A 12614-nucleotide genomic window follows, 5' to 3' on the forward strand; every position below is an offset into this window, starting at 1 on the left:
TCTTTGTACGCTTCACTCCCCCCCTCCCTGGACTCTTTAGGCCATCTCTCCCTCATTGTAAGGTCTGCCCCGCTCTCTCCCAACATCTGCTTTCTCTGCTCCTCCTTGCATGCGGCAGTGTGTCATTGGCAGGAATCCTGTAATCAGGCTGATTTCCTCTACTACAAATATGATTTTTCCTCCTTCAATTCTGCCATCTTCCTAGGTAGATATCTCTACTACTCCAGCTTGAGTCCCACTCCTGCAGTCCCAGATGCCTTTTCATTGTCTTTGACTCATTGCTCCAACCCTCCCTTCTTGTTGCCTCCATCCTCCTGTCTGCACAGGACCTTGCCAATTTCTTCCCTGAGTCAAATGGCAAAATATAACACACAAAATCCCATCCCCTTGGCTTGCCTTCATTTCCCCTCTTACAATGCTTTTATTAGCCTCCTTGTGACAGAGGCTTCTTTACTGCCCTCTTCCGCTAACCTCTCCACTTGACCAAGTGACCCCATCCCATCCTCTGATCTCTCTCTGACCTACTCTCATCCATTCCCTTACTCTTCTCCTTAACCTCTTTCTCTCCTCCAGCTGTTCCCCTCAGAATACAAACATGCTCTAGTCTCCCCCGGCTTAAATAAATCCCCCAAAGCCACCATCTTGACCCTACTTGCCTCTCGGACTACTGCCTCGTCGCCCTTATTGAATGTACTGTCTGCAATTGTCAAAAAGGAGTTTCTTTCCTCTGATCCCATTCTAGACCATCTCCAATCTGGCTTCCTCCCCTTGCACTCCATTGAAACTGCTCTCACCAAAGGCTCAAGCTCAGAACCAGCATTCCATCCTTATCTTCGATCTGTCAGCTGCCTTCAACACCATTGACCATCTCATTCTTTGGAAATTTTGTGCTCCCTTGGTTTCTGTGACTCTGTCCTCTCCTGGTTCTCCTCCTACCTCTTGAAATGCTCCTTCAGCATGTCCTCTGGAGGATCCTCCTCATCCCCTCTCCAACTTTCAATGGGGCTTCCATAGGACTCTGTCCTTGGTCCCTTTCTCTTCTCCTCCTACAGCTTATCTCTGGATAATCTCATCTGTAAACATAAATTCGGATATCACCTTTGTGTTGAGGTCTAACGGATGTACCTCCCTACCCCAGGCCTCTCTTCTTCTATCCAAACTAAAATATTGGCCTGTTTGTCTGACATCTCCTCATGGATGTGTACCCCTCAATTTAAGTTAAACATAACAAAAATAAATTTGTTCCACACGACCTCCTTTCTCACTTGTTGTGAAAAACACCCTCATCCTGCTTGTTTGTCAGGCCCATAACTTGGGCATCATCTTCAGCTTGGACCTTTCTCTCTCCTCGCATCCAGGCTAAGTTTAAATCTTCCCAATTCTTTCTGCATAACATCTCTAAGATATGGCCTTTCTTATGCACCCACAAAGCTAAAACGCTCCTCCAATCTTTCATTATCTTGTCTTGTCTCCTGGGACATCATCGTCTTTTATTTTGACACATGCAATCTGCTGAGATCCATTCAGAATGCTGCTGCAAAGATCATTGTCCTAGCCCATCAGTTTGACCATGTCCCCCCTTCACTGGCTCCCCCTTCTCTATTGCATCAAACATAAGCTGCTTTTTTTCCATTTTCAGGGCCTTTTGTAGAATATCCCTACCTACCTATTGCCTCCCATATGTCTATTCTCATCTCCAGTCAGCCCATGCTGCTGGCATCCCATACTCATTTGTTTCATTTTCAAATTTCATGCTCTGCTATGCTGTCCTTCATGCTTGGGAGGAAGTCCCCCTAAATGTCTGCAAAGCTGCCTTATTATTCTCCTTCAGAGTCTCCTTAAAACTCAGCCATGATGTCTCATGCTGACCCATATTGTCTCCTTTTTTCCTTGTATTCTCTTATTGTCCTGCCTGTATTTATCTGCTTTCTCTTGTCTTATACTTAGATGGTAAGATCTCTGGTGCAGGAGCTGTCTTTTTTTGTTCTGTGTTTGTACAGCGCCATGACTAGGGCTTCTGAGTGCTATGGTAATATAGATGATAATACAGACCTTATTCCCCCATATCTAAAGTTGACTCCTTTCTATATAATTTTTTTCGCTTAAATGGAGTGAGATACTGTTCATGAAGTATTTTATAATAATTTTCCATAGTGGTTACACAGGTAGAAAATGTTTTGGATCTCCTCCAGACATTTCCCCATTGTTCCAAAATAATATGTTCTTAGCTACTTCTCCGTTTTTTCCATTACTATCTGCTAGATCTATCAATAACTTATGCCATGTGGAGATTGGGGCCTGTTGAGTTGGACTTGCCAGTAGTGGGTGTAGTTTCCACCCCTGCAAATGTTGGTTTATTCCAATCCAGCACATCATTTTTTGGAATAATGGGAGGAAAATAAATTCATGTAGGTGATGGAGGTCAGGAGAAATATTTTCTTTTAAGTACTTTGTTTAGTCTATACAAATTCATATGTATCTTGTAGCTGTTTAGTTGTAGATTACTCAAGCCCTATATTTAATGCTTCAGATTTAGTATTAGTAGCCTGATTTATCACTGAAGTCATGAATTTCTTTCAGAAAGTAATAGATTATGCAGGACTGGTAGGCATTAATAGCACATCATCCACATACAATACAGTTTTATGTTCTGTTCTATTAACTGTTTTATTAACTGTAACTCCTTGCTATGCTTCTATTCTGATGAGTTTGTTGAAGAGGGTTAGCAACAAAGGGAATAGAGGACAACCTTGTCTGATTCTTCTTTGTGGATGAAATTCTTTAGAGTTGAACATTTTAATTTTTATCCTGGCAGAGGAAGTGGTGTCCCATAATATATTTATCCAGTTCTTCATTTTGTCTCAAAACCCCATCTCTAATATCAGTGTTTTTAAGACCTTTACTTTATCCTTGGGCTCCAGGAATAGCAGCAGACTTTTAATGCTTTTTATTCTGCATTTTACAAATTCTTCCTATGATTCTTCTAATGTTGTTACTCAATTTATCTGTTGTGTATGAAGCCCATTCAGTGTGTGGTAACTGAGGAAAGACAGCTTCTGTTCTTTAGGATGAGATTTTTTCCTTCCAGAAATACTGGTGACTAAAAATTTTTTTGTTTTGTTTTTTGTTTTCGGGTGTGTTTTGTTTAACAAATCCATTTGTTTTCACATCATGTGGAAACAATTTTCCATAGTTATCATCTTTATTGTGTTCCCCCCCTACCTGTTCATGTTTGTGTCAGGAGCTGAATCTCAAACCTGTGCAAAGTTATGAAAGTGGAGGCCAGATTTATGTTCTGCTTAAAATTGAGCTTTCTGAGTCCAGTGCTAGTAACAACTGCTACCACTGCCTATGGAGAAGTGCTGTTACTTTACTGTTTTATGATGATGTATTTATTTAAGGCGCCTAGAATCACACTGGCTATTTTTTTTTGCAATTGTACCAGGTTATACACTGATTTGATTTGCTGTTTGCTACTAAAGTTATGTTGTTTAAACATTATTGCCTCCCAGGTGTTTCAGTTCCATTGAGTATGTGTTAAGATTATTTTCACCAGTCTGCATAATTGCAGAATAGTTTGTTTTATTTAGATGTTCATTTGAGTGCTTTCAAATAATGACTTACATGGTGAGAGAGATTCACTTTGTGTAAACAGCAAATGTAACATTTTAACTCTTCCTCCCTTTTTCGTTGAGATTAAGGTACATCATCTTTTCTTCAGTTATCACAGAAATTTAAGACGATAATTTTAGAAAAGCTGAAGTAAAAAATCTCTTTCCATGAAATTCATTTTAATATTAAGGCTATTTTTATAAAAGTAGTCTCTCAGATTTCAGGATTACAAATTGAGGTCCCAAACTAGTGTCAGTCCTTTTAGGACTCACATCGATTATGCAATCCCTTTTTATTTATAATTGAGGATGATAGTGGATAACAAATACCCTGAAGGTTGAAGAAAATGACACATTGGTGTTTAATCTAGTTAAACTCTAAAACCCCTAATCGTCGTCTTTTATTATATGCTTTGAAAATACCTTTTTGCCCTAAACCTAATCTGTGTATTGACTGGAGTTTTTTGTTTTATAATAAAACCCACTATGTTTGGATTAAGCTTCTCCTTTATAGGAAACCTATTAAATTTCACAGTCATTCACTTTGTAAACCTATAAGATTTCCACTGGAAACCTCAAGTCCTATTCATGTAAACATATAACTTTTTTTCTCAATTACAAAACTATTTCTGAGGTCAACTCCGTAAGTGTTTCAATGCATAGAGAAACATTTCTATTTTTAAAACGTATTATACAGGTGGGCTCTGTGCGTTGTCTCCACCCGTAGGCGCCATCCCCGCAGTTCCCACTGGCTGCGGTTCCCAGCCAATGGGCGCTGTGGAGCTGGTGCTCGAGATGGAGGCAGCGGGTGGAGAGGCCTCACCTCCGTGTAGGAGCTTGAGGGACATGTGGGGGGAGCCGCACGGAGCCAGGTAGGGAGCCTGCCAGCCCCGCCAACCCCCTTCACCCTCACCAGCAACGGGAGTCCCAGCCGCGCTCCACCGCCGCCCCCCCCCACCCCCCCAGCAGGTGCGGCATCCATGGGCCTCCCCCCTTCTCAGAGCACCCAAGATTTAGTCAGGGGAATATAGTACAAGTCACAGGCCATGAATTTTTGTTTACTGCCGGTGCCCTGTCCATGACTTTTACTAAAAATACCCACAACTAAAACATAGCCTTACCTATGAAACAGCATGCAGTGTAGTTGTAGTTGTGGCCATTTCGATCCCAGGATATCAGAGAGACCAGGTGGGTGAGGCAATATCTTTTATTGGACCAACTTCTGTTGGTGAGAGAGACTGTCTTTTGTGTGTGGCTTGAAAGCTTGTCTCTCTCACCGGTGTGAAACTTGGCAGCTTTGTAAACGTTGAGGATAATACTTGCCAATCTCCATAACAGTGCTCTGAGGATTAATTATGGTAAAGTTTGTGCATCACTTTGAAAATGTAAAATGCTAGTAAGTACGTTTTTTTTATAATTTAATGCCCCCTGCAGCTTCTGACTACAAATGGGAAGGCAAATGCAGTTCCCAAAAACCAAGCTTGACTGCAGTTATCTATGGGTAGAGTTTACTACCTGTAGGAATACACATTTTGTCCAGTTATAAACCATTTCCCCCTTATTTGGAGCTTCATTTCCCTTATCTTTCAAAGCAGTTCATTATGAAGGTACCAGTAGCATCTTCATATGTTTTGCTTTTTAAAATGGGGCATAAACCGTTGTTTTCCTCCAACAGCAGGTATCCTTTTGGTGCGAAATTTCACACAGTGTCTGATGTACGTCATCAGTATTAGCTTTTGTTTTGCTGAGGTATCACTTAATTTCTTTGGTGTGGAGATACATTTTAAGAGATTCCAGATATGTATTATAAAATTTTGAAGAGACGTGTGTGTTACCCAAACTGAATTTACTTGAGAATAGACTAGGCTTGACTGGATGTGTTTTACAAGAGTACTTAATATTGCAGAATGTACCTTGGTGCTAAAAAATTGAAATGCTGAAACTGACAGCTGGCTTCCTACGAAGTAGCACCTTTTCTTTTGTTACTTACTTGCAAGGTTTTATAGAGGTTGATTTAATTCAGTACTAAATGCTGCAGGTAAGTCTAGGAATTATATGTCTCTTTCAAGTCGCAAACATGTTCCGTTTAATAGCTGTGTCTGATTTAGTAGTTCATTTATGAGTTCTCACTGTGTCTTCCCAGTTTGCTTACAAGAAGTACTTTTGTTAGAATAAAATTACTTTCAAATAAGAATTTTTTCCCCATCTTCCAATTCTGTGATACCATTGTTATAAATAAGATATTGCTTTCAAGGAAGTAATCCTGAATGCCTGATAGTATGTGATTGGTGTCATATGTTGAAGTTAGAAGAGGTAGTGCACCTCTGGGTTAAGATGATATACTGTAATTGGACTGAAGCACTAAATCATTGGCTAATTATCTCCTTGCTGTTTTGTTTTGTTTTATTTATATATGACATGCATTTTCCCCTTCTGTTGTAGTATTTAAATCGTGGCTGCACTAGGTACTTTGCTACCAAAGACACAGACAAGCAAATTTTGCAAAACCGCAAAAGTCCTGAGGTATGGTATATTTTCCACATTTTCAGTTACTTCAAATTAGTGTCTTATGCGGATCATGTTAAAAAATTTGTTTAGAATAAAAGGAAATATTCATTTTACACATCTTACTTGACAGGTTTAAATGGGAACTGGCTGGCATGTTTAAAGTTCTAGTTTTGGAGTGTTACTAATACTTTATTATCAGGTTCAATACTGGAAAGACTTTTTAAAAACAAAAATGTAAATTTATAGCCTAAAATGTAACCCCTAAAATATTTTAAAAATCGCTTTTTAATTTTTATCATACTTTAATGCCGATATTTGTCTTAATGACTCAGCAGATCTTCAACGGGAGACAAAACTAATATCTTATCAGAATGTTATCTTAAATTCTTGCTTCTCTTAGCAGTGATACTTTGCAGAGCATTGTTTATTCACCACTTACGATTGTTGACAACCTTTTTGCTTTGCTTTTGTTAATAGCTGGGTATGGTATATTTACCCAGAGAATTATTTGGAATTACTGTACAATTAATTATATTCCTATGAATTAGATGCAGAAACCAATAAGCAGAAAATACAAGTAAAGCTTTTTTCTGTCACAAAAAAGTTTAACCAGTTGAGATTGAATTCTCTCTTTCATAGTTTTAAAAAAAAAAATCTCTTGTTGGTGCTGTTGTGAAGTTTTGGACAATTCTGTATTTCCTAGTCGTTACTAAGTTAGAAGTGTGACTTGGGGCACTGAGTGTCAAAAGCCATGACCTCACTGGCTGGTTAGGCCCTTTGAGTAGTGTCAGAGCCACACACCAACTCTTTAAGCACAATTATGTCTTAATCGACAGGAAGAGCACGTTCTCTTCGCCACACTCTTTTTTTCTCAACTGTTTTCTCTTATCCTACTAGTAGGAAGTATTTTCCCTAGTGGAACAGTGCATTTCTGAGTAGAACATGTGAAATGTCACACCTCCCCCACAAAAATAAACTAATTACATTGTAAACTGTAATTTAAATGACTGGATCTGATGTTCTAATAAAGGTAAGACACTTCAGGTAATTTAACAAGACTATTGCGGAACTTCTCAGGTGGCTCAAGGCGCTTGATTTTCAGTTGAATGCCTGATAATGCATTTCACTCATGTACCAATACCCTATTACTGTGCACCCTGGAGTGGTTTATTACAGTTTTGTGGGTGAGAGGGAGTGTTAAATTTTGACTTTCCACCACCAAGCTGTAAGGCATCCTCATGAATGTCTGTCTTGGCAGATAATTAAGCCAATCAAAGAAAATGTTTAATCTAACAGTTCATTGTGAGTGCTGCTGAGCTATAGAAATACTGTTCTTTCGTGGACATTTTTTATACCAAAGTTCAGTTTGAAACCAATGTTAATGTCTAAATTAAAATGTACTAAAAGGAAGAGATGATATTGGAAATGAATGTTGACCACTAAGTAGTGAAACAATGATACCACTGAGTATTATGTCCTTTTCTTTGAAGAACTACATTTCTTTGGGAACGGATGGCAAACTGTTTACTGAGGACAGGTTTCAGAGTGGTAGCCGTTGTAGTTTGTATCAGCAAAAACAACGAGGAGTCCTTGTGGCACCTTATAGACTAACACATTTATTTGGGCATAAGCTTTCGTGGGCTAAAACCCACTTCATCACATGCATGGAGTGGAAAATACAGTAGGAAGAGATATTTTATAGATATAGATATATATATCAGTACATGAAAAGATGGGAGTTGCCTTACCAAGTGGGGGGTTGAGACAATTCAGTTAAAGTGGGCTATTATCAACAGGATGAACAATCACTTTTGTAGTGATAATCGGGGTGACTCATTTCAAACAGTTAACAAGAAGGTGGGAGTAACAGTAGGGGCAAATTAGCATGGGGAAATTAGGTTTTTGTTTTGTTTTAGTTCTTGGGTCACTACAAGAACTAAAAAACAAAACAAAAAACCCTAATTTCCCCATGCTAATTTGCCCCTACTGTTACTCCCACCTTCTTGTTAACTGTTTGAAATGAGTCTTGGCAGATTACTACTACAAAAGTGATTCTTCAGCCGGTTGATAATAGCCCACTTTAATTTAATTGTCTCAACCCGCCAGTTGGTCAGGCAACTCTCATCTTTTCATGTACTGATATATATATATTTTCCTACTGTATTTTCCACTGCGTGCATCTGATGAAGTGGGTTTTAGCCCACAAAAGCTTATGCCCAAATAAATGTGTTAGTCTATAAGGTGCCACAAGTAGTCCTTGTTGTATTTACTGAGGAGTAATAGAAAAAGGCAAGTTTTTCGTAGTACACTAGAACCTCAAGTCTAGCTATCTAACTGGAAACTATTGTATTGCCAAGTTCTTTTTAGATAGGCAATGGTCGTTTTTGCTCAGTCACTTATTAAACTTATTCCTGTTGTATATTTTAATAGAAATAGCTCAATAGTGAATTAATGTTTAAATTATTTTTCTTTTCCTTATCAGGAAGATGAGGTGATCATTTTACATAATTAGAAAATTTAGTTAAATTTTTGTGTGTGTCTAAATACTGTTTGATGTGAATCTTTCAGATGCATGCGCTTTTTTATTCTGAGATGACAATAGAAGTGTTTTCACTATAGGCTATTATATGGACTCTTCTTTCAATTAAATTAGGCATCTTTTTCAATTTAAAGCATTTTAAAATTTAATTGTAAAGTTAAAAATTGTGTATATGTTTGATTTAGCCTTTTGGCTGCAAGCAGTTGTTTACTGTCTCCCACCCTGAAATAATACAGTTGTGGCATTCTGGTGTCAAGACAACCAGTAAAAGATGAATATAATATTTAATGGGTGTGTGTCTTTTAACCTTTAAAGCACTGCAGACACACATACTTTTCTGAACAGGAAATGCAAACTAGTATACTTTTGTAAACCACCCAGTGAAAGACTCCCATTCTTTTCCATTTTTGAATCATCCTGTATCCCCTTCTTCTTTCTGTCAATGTCATCCACATAATGATGTCATTAGCACCTCAACCTGTCTTTCCCCATCAAAGACTAGAAATCCTCTCCAGTTCATATACTGAACCTTTCACAACTGCTTTTTGCCATCACCCTTGCTATCTGCTGCTGAACCGTTTGTTTTCCTGTTTCCCCTCCCCTAGCTGTCAAACTCTCCTACTTTGTTAGATCTCTTCTGAAGATTGGTTAATTTTCTCAGAGCCAAGGACACTTGAAAGCAAGTTATAGTATTTTTAAGCATGTGCAAATAGTAACATCTTTAATCCCTTTATATAGTTTGTTTTGTTTTTGCATGTTTTGTGCTGCTTGTTCATAAACTAAATTATTAATTACAAATTACTTTCAATCATTTGATTAAATTGTCTGCTTTTCTTGCTCTTTAATAGTACCTAAGAGCAGGTTCCCTGAAGGATCCTCTACTAGATGACCATGGAGACTTCAACAGAATGTGCACAGCAATGAAAAAGATTGGCTTGGATGATGAAGAGAAGCTTGATCTTTTCCGAGTAGTAGCTGGTGTTCTTCACCTTGGAAATATTGATTTTGAGGAAGCTGGGAGTACTTCAGGTTAGATTAATTTTTTTATTATTATAGTCTTCTTCTAAAAAGGTGTGAATGTTTCTTGACTAGACAACTAACTGAGGTAAACTGCACCCTACATTCTGAAACAAAATCCTGTTCAATATCTGCGCCACAGCTAAAGTTAATCTAGCTGCCCATTATCAACGTCATCTTCTTTTGAAGACCTGTTTTCTAACTTTATCAAAAAATATACTAACACAGTCCCCCTGAAATTGTTCAGGAAACAGGTTTCCTGGAAAGTTTTTGGTAGAAGTCAGAAAAGAAATTTTGCACAGCTCTGTTTTGAAAATTTACCTGTCATTCAATTTTTAAAAATTTCCTAGCTTGATTTTGGCTCTTATCACTAGCATGTCTTGGCTTGGAAACTCAGCTGTCTGTTGTTTTTGTTAACTTTGGTAAGGAGAAATACCTTCCTTTTAGTAATTTTGGGATGAAGGAAGAAAGTGGTGCACTAAAAAGATCTGTAATATAATCAGCTTTATAATCTTACAATTGGTAGGGAAGAGGGTAGTTGGGGGCTAACTAGAGCAGAGATATAAATTGAAGGTACATGAAGGCTGGAGGAGGGGAAGTAAGGAGCAACTGGGAAACTGATAATCTTACTATGCAACTTACGAGACTTTGTTAGGTCTGTTTGCTATTTTGCTATCCTTCTTGTTTCTTTTAATGTATTTATTTATTGCTGTTCTGTTTTATGGATGAGACTTAAGAGAACCCCAATCTTGACACACTTTGAATTTGTCCAGGATAGAAGTATTCTTTGTGTGGAACTGTGTATGTCTAAGATGGCAAGATAGTGGTTTTTTAACTTGTTCTTCTCTTCCTCTCCTCCTGCTACCTGCATAACCAGGTCCATATTTGCACAAATCTGTTAGAATGAGCATGTAGAGAAATGTTTAAAATTATTTTTAGAGGTTTATAAGTGTAAATTGACTAGCTTCTGATTGCAGGCATGAATTGGGTGTGGAAAATGTGAAAGAAGAGAAGGCTGGGAAAGATGGGCAGTGGGCTGGGGGTAGTAAGGAGCTGTTTGGTCCTGTTTAGGGGAAGGAGCATGGGAGGTATGGTGGAGTGGGGTGAAGAAAGGAGACAGGTAGGGAGGAAGAGGGAGTTGCAGAGGCCAGAAGACATGGAAGCAGGACTGTCAGGGGTTGGGAACGGCATGGAATTATCTGAGTGCAGAGGATGGATGGGAACATAGAAGGGCAGAGTCTTTTATTTAAACTTACAATTCAAACTGTTTTCTAGAATAAGATCTTTAAGAGCTCAAAGTTTTAAATGTGAGTAAAAGCCCCACCCATTCTCCCCCCTCCTATGTATACACATAGAGGTGTCTAATACACTTGCTGAAACTTGCAGAAAGGTAGCCTAGCTTTGATGGGCTGAATATGTTCTGCTGGATCAGGACTCTACTCCTGAAGTGTGTTTATACCAACCTGATTTAAACTTTTGCTGCTGCTTCAGAAAGCTGGGGGATTTCCAGACAAAATCTTTTGGTTTATAAAAGTTATGTTTGAAAGTGGTGTGTCAGTGGAGCCCAGTTTACTCCCAGGCATTACATTTCTTCACAAACCCACTAGTCTTTTAAAGAACTCAAATGTTTTATTGTCTGTCAATGAACAGTTAAGGTATTCAGGCAGTCCTCCACTGATTCTTCATCATTTGTGATTACCCTCACAATATTTCCACCTTAGTTTTCGAGTTATGAGGGATAAAAAGTTTGTGCTTCTGGCAAAAGTAATAACACTTTATTTTAATTTTGAAGATACAGAAACCTTAACTCTGGAAAAATGCTGGATTTTTTAAAATTATTATTTCAAGGCCTTGCTAAACTGTTGTGGGTCTATGAGCAGATTCTAATTCAGTTTAGAAATAAAGCATACATTTTTAACACTGAAGGTAATTTAACAGTTGGAACAATTTACCTAAGGATATGGTGGATTCTCTTGCTTGGAAATCTTTAAATCAAGACTGGTTGTTTTTGTAAGAGAAATGCTATAGTTCAGACAGGTTTGGCCTTAAAAATCTATTACTCTAATTACACTTTACAGCATCATGAAACATCGTAATGCTGGAAAGGCCTTCACTGTGCATTTGTCAAAGAAAGCATTTAAGGGAAACTAGTGTCGTTTCTGCCAAGTCAATCCTTATTTTTCGTGTGTACCATATACAAGTTTATGGTTAACTAATGTCAGGGTTATCATGTTCTGTGCCATGTTTCTAAGAAAGTAAAGTCTGGTTTATTATATGTCATGTGGGGAAAAACTGCTTCAGAAATTAAAGGCAACAACCATCAAGTGAAATAAGAACTGAGATATGTAATATACTTACAAGTCTAACAAAATTATGGGTGAAATATTTACAAACATAGGAATCTTTTAAAAAAGTCTTTCAAAAATAGCTATCAAAATATGTACAATAAAGCAGTATAACAACTAACTAGGAAGAGTATAAACAACTACAGTACATTATCAAACATTAACATTTATTTCTCCGACTCTTTCTTTCTATATTCTGAAAGAATCCTTTCTTTAAGAGCAGGGTAGTTTTATATATCTTTAGTTTTTGGAACCAAGAAATGCATCCTTTGATGTCAAGAATTCTGTGGGTTAGGAAAACTGATCTTCAGGTTAGAGTGTTTCTTTTTCTTTCAGATCCTGTTCTGCTCTACCCTGCAGACTGGAGCGGTTTCTATTATAGTGAAAAGGGGATTTGTGAATACAAAAATGTCATACTAATATAATACTATATGACTTGTTCATACTCCTCAAACTTCTGTCGCACATCTCAGTAAATAGCATGTAATCACTAAATTATCAGTAATGTAAAGGTGGATATTGATTAGTCGACAGTTCTGAATTTTTTTTTTTTTTTTAATAAGTAGTCACTTGTCCTCTCAGCTGGCTTTGGTT

At 37.8% G+C, this 12614-nt stretch overlaps 1 protein-coding gene across 5 annotated transcripts in view; it reads left to right on the forward strand.

Annotated features, from left to right (window-relative positions):
• The window catches only part of MYO6 (myosin VI), a 182967-nt gene that overhangs the window by 76563 nt on the left and 93790 nt on the right, over positions 1-12614 (forward strand). For all 5 annotated transcript variants that reach the window (XM_074948001.1, XM_074948002.1, XM_074948003.1 and 2 more), the window contains exons 10-11: positions 6054-6134; positions 9507-9687. In XM_074948001.1, the coding sequence (XP_074804102.1) occupies positions 6054-6134; positions 9507-9687 (262 nt within the window). The remainder of the gene's footprint in view (positions 1-6053; positions 6135-9506; positions 9688-12614) is intronic.

Source organism: Natator depressus, chromosome 3 (assembly GCF_965152275.1).
Source record: "Natator depressus isolate rNatDep1 chromosome 3, rNatDep2.hap1, whole genome shotgun sequence".
NCBI classification, from domain to species: domain Eukaryota; kingdom Metazoa; phylum Chordata; order Testudines; family Cheloniidae; genus Natator; species Natator depressus.